The 25,473-nt window shown below is 57.8% G+C and overlaps 1 protein-coding gene across 2 annotated transcripts in view; it reads left to right on the forward strand.

Annotated features, from left to right (window-relative positions):
- The window catches only part of ADCY3 (adenylate cyclase 3), an 82,056-nt gene that overhangs the window by 46,354 nt on the left and 10,229 nt on the right, over nucleotides 1–25,473 (forward strand). For both annotated transcript variants that reach the window (XM_041755678.1, XM_041755679.1), the window contains 9 exons: nucleotides 13,597–13,727; nucleotides 14,234–14,345; nucleotides 14,511–14,638; nucleotides 15,707–15,865; nucleotides 16,562–16,736; nucleotides 21,785–21,913; nucleotides 23,726–23,868; nucleotides 23,992–24,153; nucleotides 25,222–25,309. In XM_041755678.1, the coding sequence (XP_041611612.1) occupies nucleotides 13,597–13,727; nucleotides 14,234–14,345; nucleotides 14,511–14,638; nucleotides 15,707–15,865; nucleotides 16,562–16,736; nucleotides 21,785–21,913; nucleotides 23,726–23,868; nucleotides 23,992–24,153; nucleotides 25,222–25,309 (1,227 nt within the window). The remainder of the gene's footprint in view (nucleotides 1–13,596; nucleotides 13,728–14,233; nucleotides 14,346–14,510; nucleotides 14,639–15,706; nucleotides 15,866–16,561; nucleotides 16,737–21,784; nucleotides 21,914–23,725; nucleotides 23,869–23,991; nucleotides 24,154–25,221; nucleotides 25,310–25,473) is intronic.

Genomic DNA, 25,473 nt, shown 5'->3' on the forward strand with positions numbered 1-25,473 from the left:
GGAGGGGCAAGAGCTAGGATGAGACCCAGCTCCATCCCTCTCTGGGGAGTGGGACTGACTTTACCTCCTAAGAAGGTGGGCTGAGTGCAAACAAGAGGGTAGAGGTCAGCCATCCCATTGCACTGTCCTCCTGCGAAGACCTCTGGGGAGAATTAAAACAGGATCATAGATGTGAAAATGCTAGAAAGAGCTGCAGAAAGTCCTAGGAGATGAAACAGAAACTGGTTGGGATGTGGCTTCTGTCTGGGGAGCTGTTTGAGGTCACTGGCCACCTTAGCAGCTCACAGTGTTTAAATGTCTTTTTAAAAATTCCCAATTAAAATATGCTCAGTATATCCTTTGCAGAGGAGGCTTCATTTCAGAATTTTAGTTACCCTGGTTCATGACTTACTTTTTATCATGTCAGCGTGTATTTATCTTGTTTTCTAAGCTTCCTTGGGAAGAAGTGCCCTGTGCTGAGGGGAAGGCCTGCCCTGGCGGCTGTGTGGCCTCCTCCTCCTCCTCCCCTCCTCCTCTGACCCTGTTGTCTCTCACCTGGGGGGTGGTACTAGCCTTTGTGAAGACGACCAACCTCGACCAACCTCCTGCTAATGGCAGGCAAGTCCTGACAGATGGGCCACCAGCCATGGCCCCAGGAAGGTACAAAGCACCCCCAAGCCTTGCTATGCAGGCTTCCCCCCCGCCTTTGTCTCCCAGGTGGGCATGTCTGGGTAGTGAAAAGAAGTGGGATGGAGGTGCTGGGCTGCTGGGGGCTCCCTAGCTGCAGTTTCCTTTCTTCTGGGCAGAGTGGGCCTCACCCTCTGAGGTCCTCGTGGACTGAAGCCCCCGAAGGGTGGCCCTGACAGGCATGCAGCAGTGTGCTAGATCACATAGCTCACTTTGTAGGCAGACCTTGGCATCTGCCTGTGACACAGAGGGCATCAGGGTGGACGTGGGGTCTCTCTCCGGTCTCCCCAGCTCCATGGGCCTGTTAGGGTAGAGCAGGAAGCCCAGAGGCTGGAGAACTGGAGTTGTTTTTCTTTATTGCCATGTGGCCATACTCCAGGGTTTAGTTGGGCACCTTGAGGGTTGCTAAGTGCCCCAGCTGCCACCTGGTAACAGCAGGCACACAGGAAATCCGCCCAGCACGGACCTGTCACCAGGTACAGAGGACAGAACAGTGAGCTGCTCTGGATCTCGCGCTCAGTTACCTTCCCAGGCAGTGGGGCGTGCTCCAGGGAGGATGCGGCCTGGATAGAGAGGCGACAGCAGAGGGCAGAGGTGCCACTTCCTTTGGACCACACTCAATTAGACGGGGACCAGGGGGCTGCCCTCAGCCCCAGCCGTCAGAGGTGAGGAGGGAGAGCCCAGGGCTGGCTGTGCAGGGTCGGTTCTAGGTCATAAAAGCATCCTCCGGCCCTGGTGAGGGCCAGCGGCCGGGGTCACCTTCTCTGTAGCACCCTGGGGGGCACGCTGGAGGTGGACGCTGGGTGGTTTCCTGTTGAGCTCCCGGGGGCCATGCGGGACAGGGCCACCCCTTCTCTGCCTTTCTTCCTCCTCCAACCCAGCGCCTAGGGTCACTGTGACCAGGGAGATGGTATTTCTTCCTCATGCCAGAGTCTTTCCCTCACTCTGGGTGAGGGAAAAGGGCAAGGGTCACAAGGGTGACCTTCTGCCCTCGAGGCCTTGGAGGGAAGAGCCACCCGTTTACCCTGAGAGTCACAGACTTCCCACCTGGGAGCTCCAGAGCTTGGGACTCAGGAGTGCTGCATTCGTAAGCTCAGCCATTTTTGGTCTCCTTGCGTGGCCCTCCTCGCCGTCTCCTTGCGTGGCCCTCCTCGCCGTCTCCTTGCGTGGCCCTCCTCGCCGTCTCCTTGCGTGGCCCTCCTCGCCATCCCCTTCAAGGCCTTTCGCTCTGGGGGTAAGGCAGAGGGTAGCCTCATGAGAGGTTGGGGGCGGGAGAGACAGACTCACAGGACAGCGAGACAGAGCCACATACACATGGAGCCCAGCCACCTGTTGCCCTGGGGTCGGGCCTCTGGTGCCCAAGCACGAGCACGTGCGTGGGGGCTGGGGTCTGCCTCTTGGGGGCCGCGCGGGGCGGGGAGGTGGCGCAGAGCGGGGGGTGGGGGGGTAGGCGGCCCCGGCTCCCTGCGGGGTGGCCCGGGCCAGGCTCTCAGCCATCAGCCTCTGACGTGGGCCGGACAGACCCTCGCCCGCTAGACCGCCGCAGAGGGCCCCGCGCCCCGCCGTCAACCTCGAGATACACCTGCTATCTTAGCTTCCTCGCGGACCCACTCATGAACGTATCTAATATTTTTTAAGTTTGATTTTAGCCTCGAATGCGTCTTGGTTTGAGGAAACCAGAAGGCGAGTTTGCCATGGCGCCAAGTAGGAACCCGTGCTCCTGCTGGTTCCAACCCTGACCTTTTGGATTCCATAGAATGTTCTCCATCCTGACGCTTCAGGGTTCAGCACAACAAACCCACGTTGTAGATAATGCAGGTGACGAGCCCACAGAGGAGGACAGGTGGTTCTAAAGCCTTGGCGGGCTCGTGGCCGCGGGAGGACGTGTGCTGTGTCAGGTAGCCCCTGGCGCTGGTGGCGGTGACAGGCCTGCAGACAGCGCTGTGTCTGACCCTGTGGCTTCCGAGCCGGGGCCCTGCTGGGCCCTGGAGGGTCAGAGCCCTTGCCACATCCTCCCGCAGCATATTTATCCCTGGTTTTAGGGTCTGCTGTCTGTGACTGGTATGGCCAGGATTGTGGTGCATCCCCGCCTTTTTCTGGCTAGAGGACCGACCTCTTTGTTTAGTTAGGGGGTAGTTTATTGGAGTGACTTTGTGTCAAGCCCTGGGCTGTGTTTTTCCTGGATTATCTCATTGAATCATCACAGCAAACCCAGCGGAGGGTTGGTACACACTCCCTCCTGGCAAGGGCTTCTGTTCTGTTCTGTGTCTTAGGAGTTTCAGGTGTGTCATCTCTGGACCACATGTGGCCTGTGGGTATCTGCTTTGTTTGACCTGTGCAGAGTTTGAGAAATTTCTAATACTTAAAAATGTGGACGTTCTGTATAAAAGTGAGTATTTGACTGCCTTAGAAAATAGAAAGATACAACAACACAGGGCTCGAGAGTAAGACTTGCATTCACATCCTCACCAGCCTGCTTACTTGCCATATGCCCTCGAGCCAGTCACTTATGCCCTCTGAGCCTGTTCCTTTTTTTTTTTTTTTTAAGATTTTATTTATTCATGAGAAACACGGGGAGGGGGGGTGGAGAGAGAGAGAGAGAGAGAGAGACAGAGACACAGGCAGAGGGAGAAGCAGGCTCCATACAGGGAGCCTGACACGGGACTCCATCCCCGGTCTCCAGGACCACACCCTGGGCTGAAGGTGGCGCTAAACCACTGAGCCACCCAGGCTGCCTCTGAGCCTGTTCCTTTGTGAAAATGGGAACGGAATGAGATTGTTAAAAGGTCTAAAAGAGAGCATTTTTCCCCCCACAAATACTGTGGGCAGTGTTCTTGGCACTAGGGATACAGTTGTAAGCAGAACAGATTCCAGTGGGGGAGACAGATATTAAATAAATGAGCATATGCTATTATCAGGTAGGAAGGTGGTGTGCGAAGCAGGAGAAGGAGTGGAGGAATTGCCTGGGGTGAACGAAGGCTGCCATTTAATATCATGTGGCCAGAGAAGGCTTTCTGATAAAGTGAGATTTGAGCAGAGACCAGAAGTCAGAGTGTGAGCCATGCAGTGTTTAGGGAGAGGTAGCAGTAAGTGCAAAGGCTCTGAGGTATGTTCACATGACATTATGGCAGAGGGTGCAGGTGGAGTAGAAGTGATGGGGAAGAGAGGTAGGAGGTGAGGCAGGGAGGTGGTGGGGGTCCAGTCTTAAGGGCTTTGTAAGGACCATGGCTTTTCCCCTGAGGGAGATGGGAGGCATTGGAGGGTTGTAGGTTTTAAAGATTTTATCTATTCATGAGAGAGAGAGAGGCAGAGACATAGAGGGAGAAGCAGACTCCCCACAGGGAGCCCGATGTGGGGACTCCATCCCCAGACCTGGGATCATGCCCTGAGCCACCCACGCATCATAGGTTATAGGTTTTAAATGAATTAGTCTGCCTGCTGGTGGAGAAGGGATAGCCGTGGAAGTAGGGAGACCAATAAGAAGCAGTGCAGTAATTTTAGGGAGAGAGGATAGTGGCTCAGACCGGGATGGAGGTGATAAGGAGAAGGATTCTGGGTGTTTTTTGAAGGCAGAGCCAACAGGATTCACTGCTGAGTGGCACGGGAGGTGGGAGAGTGGGGAGTCCATGGTGGCCATCAGGATTTTGGCTGGGAGGCAATTGGAAGGAGGAGGATGGTGAGAGGCACAGGTGTTTGGTGGTGGGTGGAGAGTCAGTCTTACGTCCAGGAAGATAGCTGATGAGACACATCTTATCCTGTGTGCTACTTGCATGGCCAGCAGGCCCCTGATGGGCCCTCCAGGGGTGAGGATGGTGGGCCTAGTAGGACAGTGCCTCAAGCCCAGGAGTTCAGAGAAAGTTGGCAGCCAAAGGGCACGTGGGGAACACTTATCACTTGTACTCAAAGGTAGTGGGAGGTGATTTTGCTACCAGGTGCTGGGCTGAGTCCTGCCCCAGAGGCTCTCAGGGCCTTCCAGAAGCCATCCAGAAGAAGCACAAAAGGAGGAGCAGCTCCCTGTACAAATGTCCGTTTCTGCAGTGACTGCCTCTGGTTAGCCAGCCCCTCTGTGTCCAGGCCTGCATGGTTGGGAACACGATGCGACAGGCCCAGGTCGGCAAAAGGAACACAGGGCAGGAGAACCACAGGATCTGGCTGTGGCCCGGCTGGGATGCTGCAGTTCTGGGGCTCTCTTGAACCTGCAGCAAGAAAGCAGCCTGTGAGCACAAAGTAGAGCGCTGCAGAGTCCGCATCCCAGGGCCCGGGAAGGTGGCGGCCGCCCAGAGAAGCATGCTGGGAGCTGGAGTTAGCACGATGGGGGGAGGGGGGGTATTCTCGGGTGGGTTTTTCAAGAAGAGGGCTGGGCGCCGGCCAGTGCATGCTGGGGGGAATGGAGTCCTGACCTGCGTGGAAAGGCGGAGGTGGGCTAGCGAGGGCTGAGTGTGGAGGTGGCGAGGGAAGCGCGGCTGACCGATTCCTCCTGCAGCGCCCTCACGGGAGGGACTGGGGCAGGGCCTGGGCCGGGCCAGCCGAGCCAAGGCCTGCAGAGTGAAGGCAGGTGGGAGCTACCTTCAGGAAAACATTGGCCAGACTTACTGCTCCGCAGGGAGGAGGCAAAGAGAGCGAAACCAAACCACCAGCAACCCTCACAGGTGGAAGGCTAATCTGTAAACCCGCTGGAACCTTCACGCCTGGGGTGGGTTGAGCTGTTGCTTTCCGCCCGTGGTTGTGCTTCCACCGTAGCCACTGCAGGTCTTGCCCCACTGATCACAGATGTGGCCTCAGCCTCCTTCTCAAGGCAAAGGCTCTCTGTTACCAGAGTTGGCACAGAAACCTCACTTACTTGCTACAGTGTTCTAGAGCTATATGGGCTGATGTGGGAGCCCATATAGTCATATGTGGCTATTAACATTTAAATGAGCTAAAATGTAAAAATAAAAAACCTGTGCCTCTGTTGCACTAGCCACATCTCCTGCTCAGTGGCAACAAGTGGCCAGTGGCTACCATGTAGGATAGCACGGTTTTGCTACAAAGCATTGGTTTGATTGCAGGAAGTTCTAACAGTGCTGTTCTAGAGGGTGATGGGCTTGCCTCTGGGGCCACAGCTCCTGGTTGACAGCTCATTATCTCAGCAAACCTCCGAGGAGTATCTGCTCTGTGCCAACCACACTAGGGGAGGGCTGCAGATACCACGCACGCGGCTGTCTTTGGGCCCAAAGGGCCCAAATGTCTCCTGAGATTGCAGTCACCTTGGCCCACACAGTAGCCCCTGTCACTGGAGACCATATAGGAGTCCAGGCAAGTCACTAGAGTCCCAGGCTTAGTGTCCCTCCTCTCCTCCAGCAGGGTCAGAGTTCTGGGCTGACCCAGGGTCTGGGTGATTTGTGCACTGTTGCAGATGATATGGCCTGGTGGTGACCTGCTAGTCTGGCTCCCCCCAACCCTGCCCCCAAGGCTGAGATTAAGTGTGGCTCTGCTTCCTCCTTGGAACTGACAACTTGTGAGACTCTGGGGATGCTGGTTCAGAGCCTGTCTTCACATTGGAAGGTCTTGTTTCAAGAGACACTGGTCTTTGAGCTCCCTATGAATTCCCACAGCCCTTTGCTGAAGATGGCAAAACACTCCTGCCCCGTGAGACCAGTCACCCCAGGTGACCTGAGTACCCTGGCCATCTGAGCTCCTGGAGACTTGCAGAGATAACCAGTGACTGTTCTTTGGGTGAGGTGGTTACCATGTCTTTGGATGCCGCCCGTGTGGGTCCCTAGTCTAGATGGTGGCTGCCTGGCCCATGCACACGGCAGCACGGGGGTTTCCAGGTTCCACATGTTGTGGCCCTTCACCCTCTCGTCAGGGAGAGGTGAGCTGTCTGGGTGCTGACCTCCCAGGGCGGGCGGCCCAGGTCCTCCTGCTCCTCATTTCCATCTTTCTGCTGCCTCTTCTGCTCAGCTGGTTGGGCCAGGACAGGTACCTGTTGGGATCCGTTGACCGTTTTTGGCTTTTAAGTGGCTTGGGAAGCTCCAAGAGTCTGGAGAAATCGGGCCCAGAGCAGATGTATTTGTGGACAGCTGTGCATCTGCTCACACCCTGTGATGGCTTGTAGGTGATGTGTGTGTGTGTGTGCGTGCGCGTGCACATAGTACACACATAGGACCCACGTGGGCATACAAGGACACAGCATGCAGACATCACATGCTTGCTTCATGCAGATGTGCACACCCCCCCCCCCCGCCCCCCGGCAGCTACCTGGACTCTGCTGATTTCACTCTGCATTTTAAGTCTCTCTCCCTCCTCCTGCCCCTTGGCAAGGATGTTGCAGAAACGTAGCTTCTCAGCAGCCAAGCTCATGTATCAAATCCCTGCTGGCCACCTTGCTGTAATTAACTCCTGACTGCCTCATCAGGGCTGCTGGGAACCACGCGGGCCTCCGCCTCTGCCTCAGACTTGGGCCAGCACCAAGGCGAGGCCTGGCGTGAGTCACCGCTGAGAAGCGGGCTCGATGTTTCCTTCCCAGAGCCTGGCGGAGGCCATGCGACGGACCGCCCCGGTCAGGGGCTCGCGGCCCACCTGAGCAGCGCAGCAGTGCTTACAGATCCCTGCCCGGGGCCCAGGACACACACTGCACCCCAGCCAGCCCCCTGCCCCACCCCACATCTGCACAGCCCCCAGAGCGGGCCTCCAGTGCTTCCCCCTGGGATTTGGGTCACTTCTTCGCTCTACCCAGAAAGCCTACTGGACCTTTTCAAGGGTTGTTTCTTTTGCCTCATTTGGCTCTTTTTCCAGAGAGGTCAAGGCCTTGACTGTGTGTGTGTATTTTTAGGATAGCCATCAAAGCTCTGCAGGGCCGAGAGACCACGCGAGGCAGCTTACCCACGTTCTCGGTCCGTGTGGACCCAGGTTGCAGGGCCCTGGGCCAGTCTTCCATCCTGTGGGTGACTCCCTCCTGCTGAGTGGCATGCGTAGGCTTCCCACCCAGTGTCCAGGACGGGAGCTCGCTAGCTCTCAGGGCAGCACATTCTTTGTTTGAGCTGCTTTGACTCTCAGAACATTCTTCGTGCCCTGGAAGCAGCAGTCTGTTCCCCAAAGCCTTCCCTCATTAGCTTCCTCTCGTGAGAACCTCCAGGGCGAGCGCCATTCCTTTTCTACACAGCCTTGGGCTTGAAGGCTGCTCTGTGTCACCGCAGCGTCCCACTCTTCTCTGGGGGGGTTCCCAGCCCCTCGGCCCCACCGTTGATGCCTGGCCTCAGGCACCTGCCCCTTGCGGTCACTCCCTAACGAGGACCTAGGTGAACTGTTCCTCAGGGAAATCGTTCTCGAATGCTCCTAGAGTGGTCACGAGTTGCCTGAGGGTATCTGGGCCTCGTGAGGAACCAGCATCAGGTGATGCGGAGGCTGCCGCTCAGAAGGCCTGACTGGGCTGTGGGGCCCTAGGTCCTGAGGGATGGGCTCAACTCACCAGGTACCTCCCCGAGCCCAGATGGCCAGGGACTCGCCGTAGAGTCCTCTCCTGGTAGCAGTGGTGGAATGATGCCAAGTTTCCCATATTAACCATACTTGGGCCCCTTGCACTCGGTTGGGTTGGCATCGTGCTGTGCACGTGCCATGGGGGAGGCCTTCTGAGGCTGCCACAGCTGGCGTCTGTCACAGCTCTGGGGTGACTCGGCATCTCCGAGCCCTGTTGGGCCTGTTGGTTACATTCAAGGTCCACTGCCATCACTTAGGTGGGGTGGACCCCTTTCTCTTCCCCTCTGCCAGCGAGGAGGGGGTCCTGAGGCTGAGGGACGTCACTGTGGCCTGCCCAGGGTCCGTTGTGGAGAGCCAGGAGTCTCGTCTCCTCTACTGACCCATCAGAAGGAACTCCCACAGCTGCCACTGGCCCTGCCTGCCCTCCCTGAGGCCCCAGGGTGGTCTGGTCATTGCTGGGCCGCCATGCTTTGGCACCCAGAGGTCTCAACCGGGTCCCCTTCTGTAAGGAGGACCCACCTCAGGAGTAGCCAGGTGGCCCCACACAAGTCTACAAGCACTGGGGCCCACAGAATGTTCCAGTGGGCTCCCCCACTGGGAGAGTCCTCATGGGGTTTTCTAGAGCAGCTGTGTCAGGTCCTTACTAGAGAAGATTTGGGCACTTCCTCTCCCTTTACATTTGCAGCACAATAGCATCCAACGTGGATGAGAGAATTGGTGTGTGAAAAGCACATCCCCTGGCGAACAAGAAAATCCCACCCGTTCTTTTGGCCCAAGAGCCCTGGGTTCTAGTTCTGGATCCATCACTAACTCTGAGGAACCTGGGATAAACCACTTAATCCCTCCACACCCTGGTTTGGTCACCTGCCAAATAGAGGCAGTATTACACGAATATGAAAATATAGGACAGATGAGGAAGCTTTAGCAAGGAAGAGGGACCGTTTTGATATCGGTCGCTAATGTCCACTTGCCTGGTCGAGTGGCAGTTATTTGCGAACGACAGAAAGGAACCAGCCCAGGGTGATCATCCTGTCACTTAGCTCTCGTGAGAACCTCTACCACCCCGCCTTGGGCTGGGGGGTGGGGGTCCCCTCCTGGCTCCAAACCCGAGACCATCAGTCTCCTTCCTCAGCTCACATCCAGGCAGACATGGGAGTCCGGAGTCGGCCCAGTGGACTTGCAGGGTCCTTCCCTTTCTAAGAAATCTGCTCATTACACTCAAGCTGGGGTCAGGGTCACAGCTGGCGGCAACAGGAAGTTGTCTGTTTATTTCCAGTTTAAAACGTGTTTTTAAAAAAACAGCAGTAGTGTAACTATACAGCAGTTTTGAAAAACATTTCAAGTTTTCTCTGGCTTCCATTTATTTACCAGGTTAGAGTACCCTGTTGTCCTGCGCATATACTCTTCTGCCTTGATTCAGGGGCACTCGTGGGTCTGCATCTCCTCAGGATATGGGGTTGTGTCTTTTTCTCTTTGGCCATTTTCTTATCACCGCTCTTGTCACCATGATCATTTTCGAGATTCATCCAAAGGATGTGCCCCCATTGAAGGAGCCTCTTGCTGGGCATTTGGGCTGCCTGGTCTTTTCCACAAGTATAAGTGACGTTGCATTGAAGTTCTTGCACATATGTCTTTTTTACTTCCCTTGGATCTTTCGGTTGGAAGAAGTCCCAGGAGAGACATTAATGGGTCAGAGGCTTGGAACATTCTTATGACTTCTGAAACATACAGTAGTTGCTATTTTAGGAAGAGCGGGTTCTGCCTATATTCTGGGGAGACCAAGCCACATGCCTTAGCTGCTCTGGGTGGCCCTGTGCCCTTCAAGGGGCCTGGCTGTGCTTTCAGGGAAATCGGGACTGTGGTCAGGGGCCAGAAACACTTCGCAGGACTGGATTGGTTCCCAGGGAGCCCCCACAGGCTCCTCTGGAGGAGCAGGGTTTAGAGGCGGGGTCTGAGAGCGCAAGAAAGGCTGACTGCGTGGGTGCTGCTTGTTGGGGCTGCACTGGCTGGTTGGCCGGGAGCCCAGCACAGCATCGTGACTTTCCTGATCCTTGGTGTCCCGTGATCCCTCCCTCGCACACCTGAGTGCCCTCCTCCCCAGGCCGGCCGGCCCTCCCCCAGGTCTTCGCACATCTACCTCTTCCTACCCTTAGGAGCACCTGTGTGCACACGTGGCAAGGCGGGGAGGGGATGGAGGGAGAGCAGGAGAGAAAGGCAGACACATCTTTATATCCCCTTCATCGTTGTGCCCTGGACCAGATAGAGTCCTTAGGCCTGGCCAAGTGACCTCAAGGACTTTCTGCTCCCCCTGGACGCCCCACTGGGATGCTTAAGCTATAAATCTGTGGGCGACTCGGAAGCCCAGAGGAAGTCTAAGCTTCATCTTCCTGAGGCACCTGCTGTCACCACACCCCCAAGTAACACTTCTCAGGTGACAACAGCTGCAGTATATCGAGCCCTTGCCGTGTGCAGGCGCTGTCCCTTGTGTCGGACGGGAAGGGGTCACTTCGTGCTGCTTTACCAACAAGGAAACCAGGGCACGGGGCAGTTAGCAGTAGCCTGTATCGTGCAGTGAGTCAGTGGCAGGACAGGGGTCTGAGCTAGGCTGTGTGGCCCAGAGCCAGCCTGCGGTGGCTTTGCCACTGCACCGTCCTATCCCTGCCAGCCTGGGGGTCGCCAGACCAGGGCCTGGAACTTGTGGGTGGGCTGGGACCCCCAGGACTCCAGCAGCTCTCCCCCTGGGCTGCCCCGGTTGCTGGCCAGGCCCCGGGTTTCCGGCTTGTCTTGAGAATCCTCCTAGTGGCCCCTGTCCTTCCCAAGCTGAGCACGTGCTCCACGGTGCTTGGGTTTAGCTCGGTTCCAGAAGCCCCCTCATCACACACTGGGCAGAGGGATGGGTGCACGGAGCCCCTGGGTCCTGGAGCCCCGCTCTGGCTGTGCCCGGCTGTGGGGCCGGGAGACCTGGTGCTACTTCCTGGGCTCGGCAACGGCAGGACACGCTGCGTTATCTTGGCTTCTCGTTCCCCTGCGGTGGTGCCACTTGCGAGGCTTTTAGCAGCGAGAGAGCGAGCTGGGGAAATGGGAGAATAATAGTGATCACTGAGTGGTTCAGGCTAGAGCTGGGCATGCGGGGCCGAGGGGCACGCGCCTTGTCATTCCTGTCACTTGCCACGAGCAGGAGGGACAAGTGCGAGGACCTTCCTGCTGTACGATGGCAGAGCAGGCGGAGGCCCTGATCTGCAGACTGGCCTGGGAGCGGGGGGATGGGCTGCCCCTACAGCACAGCCGTCTTCTCCGGAGGAGGTGGGTGCCAGGCCTCTGCCTTACTGGGGGCCCCAGACCCTGGGGGCCTCTTGGCTGCCCCACCCTGAGAAGAGGAACAGAACCTCCACACCTGGTTCTCCTGCCCCAGAGCGGGTGCACTTAAGACACAGAGCTGGATCCTCTGCCACAGGGCTCACGGAATACAGCAGAGAACAAGGCCCTCCTCCTGCCCAGGCCTCGGTGGGAGGCGAGGTCTCCTACTCCTATACCCACCAGGCTGGCGTCCCTGCTGAGGCCTGGGCCCGCAGCCTTGGTTTCCCTGTGGTCCAGGAACCCCTGGTCAGGCCTCAGGCACTGAGGACGCAGGCGGCAGCTCTTGGCTTTCTGGCCACCCCTGCTCCCAGGTGACTCCGCAGCTGGCAGCCTAGACTCCTGGACCTCCTGTGCAACCTCCTGCCTTACTCTTCCCTGTCTGTCGGCTGACCTCTGCACCCCATGGCCTGGGCACTCAGAACCACGTTACCAGAGGGGTCAGACCCAGCCTCTCTGTCCCCTCCTGTTCCCACCACCTGCCCCACCTCCCCGACTTCTCCCAGGCCGACCTCAGGTCTTGCTGCCTTGCCGCCCAGGCATCAGGTCAGCCTCACCCCAGTCACACTTCCTGTACCCCTTGACATTTTCTGCCTTCCAACCTGCAAACCTCAGCTTGACCTGCGACCTCAGTTTTCTCTCCACCAGACCCGTCATCACCGGCCTCCCCTCTCCGGGCACAGGGCAGGATGCCCTGCCTGGGCTTCTCAGCCTGGCTTCCTCTCCTGGCACCTCCTCCCCGGGCTGTCTCCTGCCCGGTCCCCTGCTGCTCAACCTGACCCGTGCCGCAGCCTCAGCCCGCAGGCCAGCTCAGCGTCTGCCTGCAGTGCGGCCCAGACCAGCTCTGTCTCTCCCTCGCATCTCTCTGCTTCTCTGTTCCTTAATCCAGAGACTGGCACCTTGCACCCAGAGGCCCCAGCCAGGGACCTGTCCCACTCACTCTGCCCAGATGACTGTAACTGGTCACTCTGCCCCACTCTGCTGTGTCACACCCCTCTGCCCTGGTCCCTGGTCCCTCTCTGCAGCTTTCGAGGAGGAGAGGCCCTTTCCTTGCCTGGCACATGAGGCCCATCATGGTGCAGAACCAGGGGTCAGCTGACGTTTTCTGGAAAGGACCAGGAGAGCCCTTCCAGTTTTGCAGGCCATATGTTCTCTGTCACAACTCAGCTCTGCTGTTGCAGCAAGAAGACTGCCGTAGGTGGCATGGAGACAAGCGAGCGTGGCTGGGGGCCAGCGAGACCTCAGTCGAGCACTCAGCAGCCAGATTCGGCCACAGGTGGCAGTGTGCTGCCCCCCGCCCCCCACCGTTGCTGTCCAAACCCACCTCCTAGGCTGTGGTTCCCCATTCCTGCCTCCCCTGGAAGACCTGCAGGTCCCTGAACCTGGGGACGTAGATCTCTCTGTGCCTTGTGTAGGACAGGATGTCCTCAGCATCTCACGCTTCAGACCTCATTTCCAGGAAGTCCTCCCGATTGCCCCCGACACACTTGCTGGTTCTGGCACCCTTCCTTCCTTCTTCCTCCCCTGCCCTGCTCTCCCTCACTTGTCTTGGCACTTACTACCATACTGTGCTGCAGTGGGCACATTCACCTGTCCCCCCATGAGACCCTCAGCCTCAGAGGAGAGCAGAAACTCACTTGCTGGGTAGCATTGGTATCCAGCATGCTATCTGGTGGGCAGTAGGTCTTCTTCAGTCATGTTGAGTGAGAATTCCCGAGTGATTGCTCTGTGTGACGCGGGGCGGGTGATGCAGAGTCCTGCCCTTGGGCTCCCAGCGCGGGGGCTAAACGAGAACAGGCCCACTCAGGAACTGTCGCCTTCCTGTGGCCCTTGAGGATGCTCTAGAGGTGCAGAGGGAAGTGTGGGTTTCCCATGGTTTCTGACTCCCGTCAGGGCCCTAAAGATGCTCAGGTGCAGCCCCGAGCCTGCTCGGCACAGGAAGCTGCTGCCCTGGGCCTCTGGCTGCTTCCCAGCGTGTGGTCTGCGCTGGAAGGCTGGAAGGCCCCCAGAGGGTCAGCTGGCCCTGGCACACATCTGTTGCCGGAGGTGTCCAAACCTGCCCGTGGAAGGGTCCAGGCCAGCCCCTGCCTCCATGCCAACCCTCTCCTCCTCCTCCAGGAGAACCTTATGCTTTCCATCCTGCCCAAGCACGTGGCTGATGAGATGCTGAAGGACATGAAGAAGGACGAGAGCCAGAAGGACCAGCAGCAGTTCAACACCATGTACATGTACCGCCACGAGAACGTCAGGTGCGCCAGCGTGTGGGCCCGTGCTCTGAGCGGGATGAGGGCCAGACTCTGTGGGGTTGGCCATGCGCTGTGGGGTTCGAGAGTCTTCACCCAGGACTAGAAGCCAGGCTGTCCCCACAATGTGAGCCTCAGCCCCTGCGGGAGCAGTCCTGCAGATGGATGTGGGGGCTGGCCTCATTGTCATACAGACCTCACTCACTGTGCAGGTGACCTCTGTCCCCACTCAGGGCCAGCACTGGGGCTAACAGCCATGCTCCTTCCAGGAGGGGCAGGTTCATCCTGGGGCCAGGAGTGGGCAGCATGGGAGGAGGAGGCCCCCTAGAGGACGGGCCCACAGGGTAAGCTGAACATCAGAACCTGGAAGTGCCGAGGTCTCGCAGCTTTGGGGCTTGAGCAAGGCCCCACTCGGGGGTGATCCCGGCTGCCTGTGATCGGGAGCAGGAGCTGGGTGGGGGGAGCCCGGCACACTGTGTGGAGCCTCACGGCGGCGCCCTCCCTCCTCGCAGCATCCTCTTCGCGGACATCGTGGGCTTCACCCAGCTGTCTTCTGCCTGCAGTGCCCAGGAGCTCGTGAAGCTGCTCAACGAGCTCTTTGCCCGCTTCGACAAGCTGGCGGCCGTGAGTACGGGGGCCTCACTCGACTTCTGGTGGGGGCCCCCCCTCATGGCTTGGGCCTGGCCCTCCCTGGCTCCCATGGTTGCTTCCGACCCTGAGCGCTCTGCTGTCTGCCTGTCCCCCATGCCCAGGAGGGACTCAGTCACACCCCACACCCTGTTCTTTCAGAAATACCACCAGCTGCGGATTAAGATCCTAGGGGACTGTTACTACTGCATCTGCGGCCTGCCCGACTACCGGGAGGACCACGCCGTCTGCTCCATCCTCATGGGGCTCGCCATGGTGGAGGCCATCTCGTGAGTGGGGGCCTCTGGGGGGAGGGGCAGTGGTCTGTCACAAGGACCCAGCGCACCCCAGGCCCCCACATCATGTGAGTGTTACCAGGAGGTGGCTCAGTCCCCAGTTCTGGGAAGTGGGGACGTGGCTCACCTTCCTCACGGCTGAGGGGCTACAAGCCCTCCACAGCCTCTGAGGGGCCCGGCCTCCATCCACTGTGGGTTTCTGGAGAAGTGGCAGTCATGGTAAAGTGTGTCACCACTACCACCTCCCCACTCATTTGGATGGTCCCACCAGGTTGTCCATCCCATCCCTTTTCTCGGTGTTTTCTCACTGGGGGCCTCCAGGTCCGTCCCCGGGCAGGAGGTCCGTGTGTGGCGGTGTGGGACTGGAACCCTGGCCTCTGTGCTGGGCTCCCAGCCAGGGCTCCCGCCTCTAGTGCTGTGAGCCGTGAGGACACTGCACTCATCCCCCTCGTGCCTCCAAGCCGCTCCCTGTCACTGTCACACCACAAGTGGCTTGGAGGCCCTACCAGACAGGCCCTGGCTGGATCAGGCCCCGGGAGGGAAGGAGGCTCCTTGCTGAGGCTTCTCCCCGCACCACCACCGGTGCGGGGGGCGGGGGGGTGCAGGTAGGGGATACCTTGCCACCAGAGAGCAGTTTTGCATTGTTACCGCCTTCTGGATTAGAGCTCCTCTGACATTGGCCTAGAAACAAATGCTGCACTGGAAGGGGAGCGGGGAGAGAGTTCAGGATCACTGGCCTCCACTTCCCTCACCACGGGGCACCTTTCCCCGCTGCACATGAGCCCTGGCACGGTGCCTGGCACAGGTGGACGCTGGGCACCCTGTGGTTTCCTGCCTGCATCGTCACATGAGCCTATGATGTGGAGTTTTGGTACAGTCTAGCCTGTTGGGCCCTTACACGGGTTACCCAGCTCAAGTGCAGGCAGAAAGCTGTGGGGCGCCCGATAGTCCCCTCGGCCTGGAGGGGAGGAAAGCCTGTGCGAATTCCTTCCACAGGGCGTGGAGGGCTGGCCACCTTGCTCTGGCCGTGGCTGAGCCCCCCTCTCCATGTGTCTCTGGAAGGTATGTGCGAGAGAAGACGAAGACCGGAGTGGACATGCGCGTGGGGGTGCACACGGGCACCGTGCTGGGGGGCGTCCTGGGCCAGAAGCGCTGGCAGTACGACGTGTGGTCTACCGACGTCACCGTGGCCAACAAGATGGAGGCCGGTGGCATCCCCGGGTGAGCGAGCGTTCCTTCCCAGCAGGGAGGGGTGGGCGCGAAGGGAAGGGGCTGCCCACCCGTCAGGGCTGCGGCCTGGGTGGGAGACACCCCGGAGCAGCGGAGCAGCGTTCCCCCTCAGGGTGCCCGCCTCCTAGGCCGAGTCCGCAGCCTCTCCTGCCTGGGCCTCCGCAGCCGTGTGCGCTCCCGCCCCTTCGTCCACTTGGGGGGCTGCAGATGCCGGCAGTCGTCGCTGCTTGGGCAAGCCGGGGCTCCCCAGGGCCCTGCGCTGGCGGAACAGGCTGTGGGGCAGGGGGGCTGCAGCCACCAGGCACCTGCACAGCCGGCCGGTGCTCTCCCAGGGGCGGGCAGGCTGGGGACAGGGCCGCAGGCTGGGGACAGGGCCGCACGTTCCCCGGCCGGCTCGGGGAGCAGCCCTCCAGGGCAGTCGCCCTTCTCTCCCTCCGTGGGGACTCCCCAGAAACGGCTCTACGTGCCCCCACGCCCGACAGCAGGTATTGCAACTAGGAAGCTGCAAGGTACGCAGCAAGCAGCCGTAGGACCTCACCGCGGAGTCCAGGGCGCCCCCCAACTCCCTTGCCTCCTCCGGGCTGGCGGCGCCTGAGGACGGTCCTGCCTCAGCGCCCCGGCTCTGGGGGCCGCGTGCGCCCCACCCCGGGGTCCTCGGCCTGACGGGCCCGGGCCTCTGCCGCCCAGGCGGGTGCACATCTCCCAGAGTACCATGGACTGCCTGAAGGGCGAGTTCGACGTGGAGCCGGGCGACGGGGGCAGCCGCTGTGAGTACCTGGACGAGAAGGGCATCGAGACCTACCTCATCATCGCGTCCAAGCCCGAGGTGAAGAAGACCGCCCGCCGCGGCCCCGCCGGCCCGGTGAGTCCCACACGCCCGGGGCGGGCTGCGGCGCGCTGGGTGGGGAGGAACGCGGGGCTCCCTGCTGCACCTCCCAGGCCAGAGGGGAGGCCCCCGTGGTGTCAGCGGCCCTGGGGACAGCGGCGGGCGGGGGAGGCCGGGGGCGCCCAGGGGGCAGCACCCAGAGCCGCCGGGGATGCCGGGAACAGGCAGCAGGGTTGGCTTGGTCACGGAGGAGGCCACCCAAGGCCGAGGGCGGGAAGGTTCCCCGGGCAGGAGACAAGAAAGAAGGGGACAGAAGCAGTGAGGCCGCCCTGCTGTCCTGCCCTGGCCTCGCCTCTGTGCGGCCGCCCCGCCTCCCGGCTGACCCCACGCCCTCGCCGGCCGCCGCCAGTGGCCACTGCGGAACTGAGCCCGTCTCGTCCTCTGCTGAGGCTGCACAGGGCTCGGCTCCTACTGGCTTTGCCCTTAGAGACCCCACCGGTCACGAGAATTTAACAACCAAGGAGCTCGGTGCTCAGAGACCGGGACCGCCCTGCAGCCAGGGCTTCGCCTAGTTGGTGGCTAGGGCAGAGCTTCGGCTGGTCTGGTGAGGCTTCAGGGGCTATGGCTGAACACCTGACCCCTGATGAGTTTTAAAAGAAAACTATAGGGCAGCCCGGGGGTGAGGGGAAGCTCCACAGTTTAGTGCTGCCTTCGCCCCAGGGTGTGGTCCTGGAGACCCGGGATCGAGTCCCACGTCGGGCTCCCTGCATGGAGCCTGCTTCTCCCTCCTCCTGTGTCTCTGCCCCTCTCTGTTTCTCTCTCTCTCTCTCTGTGTATATATATATATATATATATATATATATATATATATATATACACACACACACATATCTCATGAATAAATAAAAATCTTTTTAAAAAATAATAGGGCAGCCCGGGTGGCTCAGCGGTTTAGCGCCGCCTTCAGCCCAGGGCGTGATCCTGGAGACCCGGGATCCAGTCCCACGTCGGGCTCCCTGCATGGAGCCTGCTTCTCCCTCCGCCTGTGTCTCTGCCGCTCCCTCTCTCTGTATCTCTCATGAATAAATAAAACCTTTAAAAAAAATAAATAGGGGATCCCTGGGTGGCACAGCGGTTTAGCGCCTGCCTTTGGCCCAGGGCGCGATCCTGGAGACCTGGGATCGAATCCCACATCGGGCTCCCGGTGCATGGAGCCTGCTTCTCCCTCTGCCTGTGTCTCTGCCTCTCTCTCTCTGTGACTATCATACATAAATTTAAAAAAAAATAAAAAAATAATAAATAAATAAAACTATATGCCTTCTCCCCTCCCCCAAGAGTACGCGATGACCAGTGAATCAAACACGAATCGAAGATTCATCCATTAGCCCTAATCGCAGTCACTGTTTAGGGAGTGCTTCTGTGCGTCCCTTATTTCACTTAATCCTTAAGACAACCCTGCAAGAAGGGGGCTGTTGTGATACCTACTGTGCAGAGAAAGAAACTGAGGCCCAGAAGTTTGCACAAATTGCAGATCTAGTAGGTGCCAGAGCAGTGCCCATGCCCCCAGCCGGCCAGCTACAGTGCACCCCAGATGTGTGTGGGTCGCTCCTGTGTGCAGCTCACACAAACCCAGCGCTGCAAGGGACGCACAGGTAGATTGGACACCACCTCACTCTTGAGTGATTTAAAATGCCCCCAGGTGCCAGTGTTAAAGCAAAGGACAGCTCAAGGTATTTTGTGCCGCATGTTAAGTCTAAGCTACAATGGAATGCTCCAAAGAACTCAAAAAAGTTGGAAACTTTTGGAAAATTAGGAAGTGTTAGGGGAGAAAGTAGAGCCCCATGAAATAAGACTTGACCTTGTCACAAAATTAACAAGTCGTTTGTATTTTTAAGAGTGCTACATGCAGAGCTTTAATATATTCACTAGAACAAATTAAAAATGTGTCTTCCAAGCTGTTCTACAAGGCAGTAACTGGCAATAAGAAATCAGCTACTTTTGTAAAGTGGTAAGAAATTTATAATTTCTGGCATATAAAATTTTTAATAGAGAAATGCTGTTCCTTTCAAAAGGTACCCACAAATTTGGTTTTACCAGGGACCATCCTGAAGTCACAAAGCAGCACTCAGTTATGTCTTTGGGATGACACTCATCCTTGTTTGTTCTAATCCTGTATTTTATTTTGCTTCTTTCTTTTTTTTTTTTTAAAGATTTTATTTATTCAGGAGAGATACAGAGAGAGAGAGAGAGAGAGAGGCAGAGAGGGAGAAGCAGGCCCATGCAGGGAGCCTGACGTGGGACTCGATCCCGGGTCTCCAGGATCACACCCTGGGGCGAAGGCAGGCGCCAAACCGCTGAGCCTGGCTGCCCTATTTTGCTTATTGCAACAACCCTTACATGGTGTGTAATTTGGATCAGGAGTTGTTCTTGGCACCCCGACACCCCTCTGAGGGTACAGATGAGGAAACTGAGGCAGAAGGAGCCTGCGCAGAGGGGGCTTTTGTGAAGCTGTTCTGCTTGAGTTATTATTCAAATTCCAAGTGAGGAAAAGTTGAGTTTGTGGTTGCATCACTTCAAATGTTAGCACCGGAGCTCTGAGCGAGTAGGAAGGGGCCTGTGCCGAGGGCACCGCCTGCACAGGACAGAGCACCGGCCATGTGGTCAGGTGCATGGACATTGTCATCTTGAGTGCTCCATCGCGCGAGTGAGCCCGCGCCGGTTGCAGTGGAAACATGTTCTCTTTTCAGTTCTTCCTTCAATGCCATTTCATGGCCGTTAGGGGTTTCGCTATTTTGGTCAAGTTGTCTTCTAACAGTTTCTTAATGCCCCAGCCTGAAAAACTTACGTTTCTTGAAGTAGAAAGTCTGGATTAAGGTTTCTGCACATTGAAAGTTTTACCCCTCTCCTGCTCCCCTCCTGCCAGCCCCCAGTGGGGCCCCCTCACTGCTCTGCTCTGTCCGGGGCTTTGTCCCCTTCTCTGCCGTGTCAGGGCTCTTTGAGTATTGGAGCAGTGAACCCTTGCTCATGTGGCGGTCACCAGGCACCTGTCAGGTATCCGCCACACGCCATCACTGCTGTGTCTCAGGGAACTTCTTGACCTCTAGCTGCCGTAGCTCCTATGAACACCTCTTCAGGGCCGGGGTAGCTCATGTGGCCAGCTCAGCAGCTGTTCGGGAAGTTTCCACCTTGGATGTGGATAAGGTGATGTTTACCTTCTTGACTATCACGGGGTTGGAAGCAGTAATGCCTGGGCCTTATGGGGGGGATGACAGTGATGTGGGAGGGGACAGTGGGAAGAAGGAAGGAAGGTGGTAAGAGGTGCTTCTTAGGAAGTCACAGGAGTGAACACACTTCCACTTGCAGAAATCTGTCCCCATGGTTGACCTGGGTAAAGCGAAGGGGAGGAGAGTGAGGAGAGGCCTCACGGTGAGTCCTATCCGAGTGCTGAAAAGCTTCCAGACCTCTTCCTGCCCGCACTGCCCTGTTGTCAGCCTCACCCAGTCTTTTTTTAAAAAAGATATTATTTATTCATGAGAGACACAGATAGGCAGAGACATAGAGGGAGAAGCAGGCTCCATGCAGGGAGCCCGATGTGGGACTCGATCCTGGGACTCCAGGATCATGCCCTGGGCTGAAGGCAGCGCTAAACCACTGAACCTCTGGGGCTGCCCAGCCTCACCTAGTCTTGAATGCCACCTCTGACGATCACACTCTAGGCCGAAGGCAGGGTGCCACCTCTGACGATCCCAGATCTCCACCTCAGGCCCAGCCAGCTTGCCTGCACTCACCCAGTGGCCCCTGTAACGTGTACCTGCATGAACACTCTGGTCCCCAGGTCCCAGGCCCTGCATGTCCCTGCATCCTCCCATCTCCATCAGTGGCGACTTTGTTCTTCCAACAGCTCAGACCAAACACCCAAGACAGGCTTGACCCCTGTTTACCTCCCACAAGCAAGTTCTGTTGACCCTTCCCTCGAGGGAGGGCTCTAATCACCACCTGCCCGCTCTCACGGCTGCCACTGGCAGCAATGCCTGTGTGGCTGGATGGCTGGTGTCCAGCTGGTCACCCTGCCCCACTGCCCCTTCTCCACAGTGGCAGCACTCCTGCTGAAGCACCAGCTGCTGTCCTGTCAGCATCCTGTGCAAAACCCTGTTTTGGTCTCTATCTCACTTGGAGGGAAAGCCAGAGTCCCCTGGAGGCCAGGAAGGCCCTGTGCAGCCAGGTGCTCACCCCCTGCTCTGCTTTCACTCCCTGTCCCAGCGTGGCAGCCTCCTGGCTGGTGCTCAGGTGCTCTGGGCCCATGACTGTTGCAGGGCCTTTGCACCAGCTTCTCCCTCTTCCGGTGGGCAGGGAGGGGAGCGTATTCCTGGAGAGCTGCAGGATTTGCTCGCTCAGTCAGGTCTTCACTGAAATGTCATCCTCAAGGTGACACCTCTCCGACCTCCTCCTTACTGTCACGCTTCCCAGAGATCCCCACACCCCTTTTCTGCTTCACCTTTCTCCAGAGCTCATTCCCTTCACATGTGCTGTGCTGATTTTATTGTTTTCCTGTTGTCTACCTTTCTTCACGAGAACGTGAGCTCATGCGGTCAGGACGTTCTGTGTGCATCCCCAGAGGTTTGAACAGTTCCTGTCATGAAGTAGGGACTCAGCGCTTGTTAAATGAGTCGACTCTTCTGCCGTTACAGGGTTTGACTCATTCCGTCAGGGAAAAATACTCATCACTGGGGAAACGCACGTGTGGGATTTATTCAGACTTTTGGAAGGCATTTGACAGGTGCTACAACCAAAGAAGACCTCTGTGGTCACTGTGTCGAGTTGCTGTTCTGGAAATAGGAGTTGGAGCAATAGGGTCTTTCTCTGCTGAGAAAAAATTCGAATAGTAGAAATAGATACCAGAGAAGTAGGACATTTTAGAATTAATTATTCTAGAGGAGGAGTCAGGTAGTGACATTTCTTGGTCTACAGGCTTCCAAACTCTAGTGGGAAGATTTCGGGCTGACCGTAGACCAGCCAGGGCTGCTGGGGCAGGTGGGCAGCAGGCGGTGTCTGGTGTCCCTGACGGCCGCTTCTTTCTGCCACAGCCCCTGCTAAATGGAGCACCAGCTTCTTCCAAGCCCAGCTCCCCCGCCCTCATTGAGACCAAGGAGCCCAACGGGAGCATCCACACCAGCGGCTCCACATCGGAGGAGCCCGAGGAACAGGACGCCCAGGTGTGTGCAGAGTGAGGGCCAGGGTGTAGCAGGGGACAGAGAGGGGGAGGTTGCTGCAGGAAGTGTCCTATGTAGGAGTAGGAGACCTGACTGCTGGCCTGGGCTCTGCTCCTTCATAGCAGAGACACAGTGGGCGTCACCTCCTGCCCCGGTCCCACTGTCCCCTCGGTGGTTACTAGGGTCGAGGTGAAAAAGGGCAAAAGAGGCGCTCAGCCCTGAGACCTTGCTAGCTCTCCTGTCCCAGAGTCTCCTGGCTTCGAGAGGGGCATCCATGGAAAATTCTGTAGGATCTGACAGACTGTTCTGGAAGTGAGACTTCAGGGTGGGCTCACCTCGCTGGCGACATCCAAACTCCACAAGTCCCGGGACACAGGTGGGGGATTTCCAAAGGAGTTAACATGCTCTCCCCCCTGGAGACAGGGTCCATCTTGGGAGGCGTCCGGGACCTGCCCCTTACTAAAGAGCTGCCCCAGTACATCACTGATGAAGGCAGGTGCTCTGAGACCGGCCCTCTGCCCTGCTGAGGCGAGCTCGCTGGCAGCGCCCCATCCTCACTGCCGGGAAGGCCGGAGCACTGCCCTGCCGCTTTTAGATCACAGGTGCTGCAGCACAAGAGGGGAGACAGGGCTGAAAGTTAACTGGGTTTCTCTGGATCACCATGACATTCGGCAGCTTTTCCCTAGCGTGATTTTCTTGATAGAAAGGGGAAATATAGACCCGGTGTAACTTAGTAACAGGGGCGCAGATAGTTCGAGCAGCCTGTGGTTTTTCTGTCCTCACAATCAGCCGCACCCTCCAGCATAGGCTTCGGGGCCAGAGGTGCTATGTTTGGTGCCAGAACAGACCTTCCACGTCATTTTACAGAGAAGGTTGGAGCTGGGGAACAGGAGTGACACAGGGATCCTGTTGTCAAGCAGTGGCATACCCGCGCTTAAGGCCGCACTGTCTTGGTTCTGGCTTCAAGATTCACTCTTGGACCTGTACACACAGCTCCAATGGGGACCAGTGTCAGTATTGGGGCTGATGGCCGTGTAATCACAGGCTGGATTCATATTTTTGGAGCTATGCTTCTCCTCTGTGACTAGGAATAAAAATGGTAGCGGGTACCCCAGCCCCAGCACCCCACTAGTGACAAGGGCGTCCCTTCCTCTCCCAGCACCTTCCACCTCACACTTTCCTTCCCCAAATGAACTAGATGTGTCCTCCTTTAACAGCTCCCTTCAGGGGGCACCTGGGTGGCTCAGTCTGTTAAATGTCTGCTTTCGGCTCAGGTCATGATCCTAGGGTCCTGGGATGGAGCCCCACATCTGGCTCCCTGCTCAGTAGGGAGTCTGCTTCTCCCACTCCCTCTGCAGCTCCCCCTGCCTGCAGCTCCCCGTGCTTGTGCTCTCTCTTTTTCTGTCAAATCTTGTTTAAAAAAGAGCTCCCTTAAGCCCCAGGGTTGGGGGTCGTTCACCTCCCCAGAGATGCCAATGCACAGTGGCTGGGGAGCACCGCCTCCTCCTAGCAGGATGCGCCAGGACTGTGCTGCCCTAGCAGCGGTCTCCCCCTCCCAGTCTCCTGCCTGGAGCCAGCGGTTGCTTCCCAACAGGCTGCTATTAGCAGGTCGTCTCACAGCAGAGCTTCTGTCAGGGACCCTGGGAAACTAGGAGGGATTGTGACTTTGGGACCAGACTCCAGCAGGATGGAGCTGTGTTGGAGCACTGGGAAGACTTCCCTCAAAGTGGTTTCTAGAACCGAGGGCCAAGTCCTGCTGAGTGTGATCCCTGTCGTCCCCTCCCACCCGCGCCCACCTGGCGCCCTGGCTTGCAGGCCGACAACCCTTCGTTCCCCAACCCACGTCGGAGGCTGCGCCTGCAGGACCTGGCCGACCGGGTGGTGGACGCCTCAGAGGATGAGCATGAGCTCAACCAGCTGCTCAACGAGGCCCTACTGGAGCGCGAGTCTGCCCAGGTGTAAGTGGCTCCTCTGCACGCCCCTCATCGGCCCCAACCTGGGGGCTCAGGAAGTTAGCCATCTTGAGTGGAGCCCCTTCCTGATGGGCCAAGGCAGGTGTGACATCTGTGTTTCCACTGCAGAGTGAAGAAGAGAAACACCTTCCTCCTCTCCATGCGGTTCATGGACCCTGAGATGGAAACCCGCTACTCAGTGGAGAAGGAAAAGCAGAGTGGGGCTGCCTTCAGCTGCTCCTGCGTTGTCCTGCTCTGTACGGCCCTGGTCGAGATACTCATCGACCCCTGGTGAGGGAGGGCACGGCAGGAGCCGAGAGGCCAGGAGAGGGTGAAGGCCAGGAGCTTCCTAGGCCAGAGGCGTGAGGGATGTGGGTGCCTGGGCTGGAGCATGACCCTGAGGCAAACCTAGGTCTCTCTCTTGCCTCCAGTGGAACAGCCCAGCTGAACTCAGGCCCAGGTGTTTGTGGACCCCCTTCCTCCTGTCTAGCCCAGGGTTCCAGAATAGCCCTGGCATCAAAGCCAGGACTGAGGAAGCTGAGGAACAGAGGGATCCAGGAGGATAGAGACAGTGGCTGCATGGGCCTGAGTGGTTGTAGGACAAGGAGATGGAAGATGGCTCAGTCACCAAGGCTGATCTGGCTTCCCTCTCTTGCTTCGTCTTAGCAGATGGATTTTAGGCTTTAGGTACAAACTGATTTCACACAGCAGCAGGCCCCCAGGGCAAGGGGGATGTTCTGGAGTCCTCGCTCCAGCTGCTGAGGCCTGTCAGCAGCTCACTCCTGCGCAGGGTCCCCATGAGAGGGGAGGCGGGCTGGAGCCCTGTCCTGGCAGTAGCTGGGGGAACCAGAAAGAGCCTTGGACTTAGTCACAGGCTCCTCGCCTGTTTGTTGTATGGCCGTGTTGCTAAGCTTCCAGAAGCCAAAGATGATGATGGGACTAACAACTTGAAGATGATAAATGCCTGCCCTGCTAACTCAGGATTGTGGGAAGGATCAAATGCATTCATTCATTCACTGCACGGATACTTACGGGCTACTTCCAAGCCTGGCGCCACGGGCGAGGAATATCTGGTGAACCCAGCACACGACACCCCTGCTCTCGGGGGACTTACATTCTAGCAGGGGGAGATAGAGGCCAAAAACTGGATATGCAAAATGTGAATGCAGACGGGGGCGAGTGGGGGGCATAAAAGTCAAGTGAAGAAGGGAGCCCTCACCGGAGGCCTGACTTGGTGGTGGGAATGTTCCAGGTACAAGTGTGGAGGGCCTGCCCTCCCCCTTCTTTCCTCTCCTAGCCCCTCCCCCAATCTCACCCATCCCTCTGCCCCCCTCCTTGAGTGTCATCTCCTTGTTACAGGCTAATGACAAACTACATGACCTTTGTGGTTGGGGAGGTTCTACTTCTGATCCTGACAATCTGCTCGCTGGCTGCCATCTTTCCCCGGGTAAGAGCCGCTTTTGCTTTGGCTCACAGCCCCCTGGCCCCTGGAAGTGAAAGTGGTGTGGATGGAGTTCTGCGTCCCCTTAGCTCCTTACAAATAGACTGGCTGTGTTAGGACAGTTCAGGCATTTATCCATGCATTCATTCCATGTTATTCACTCAGCTAAG

Source organism: Vulpes lagopus, chromosome 5 (assembly GCF_018345385.1).
Source record: "Vulpes lagopus strain Blue_001 chromosome 5, ASM1834538v1, whole genome shotgun sequence".
NCBI lineage: Eukaryota > Metazoa > Chordata > Mammalia > Carnivora > Canidae > Vulpes > Vulpes lagopus.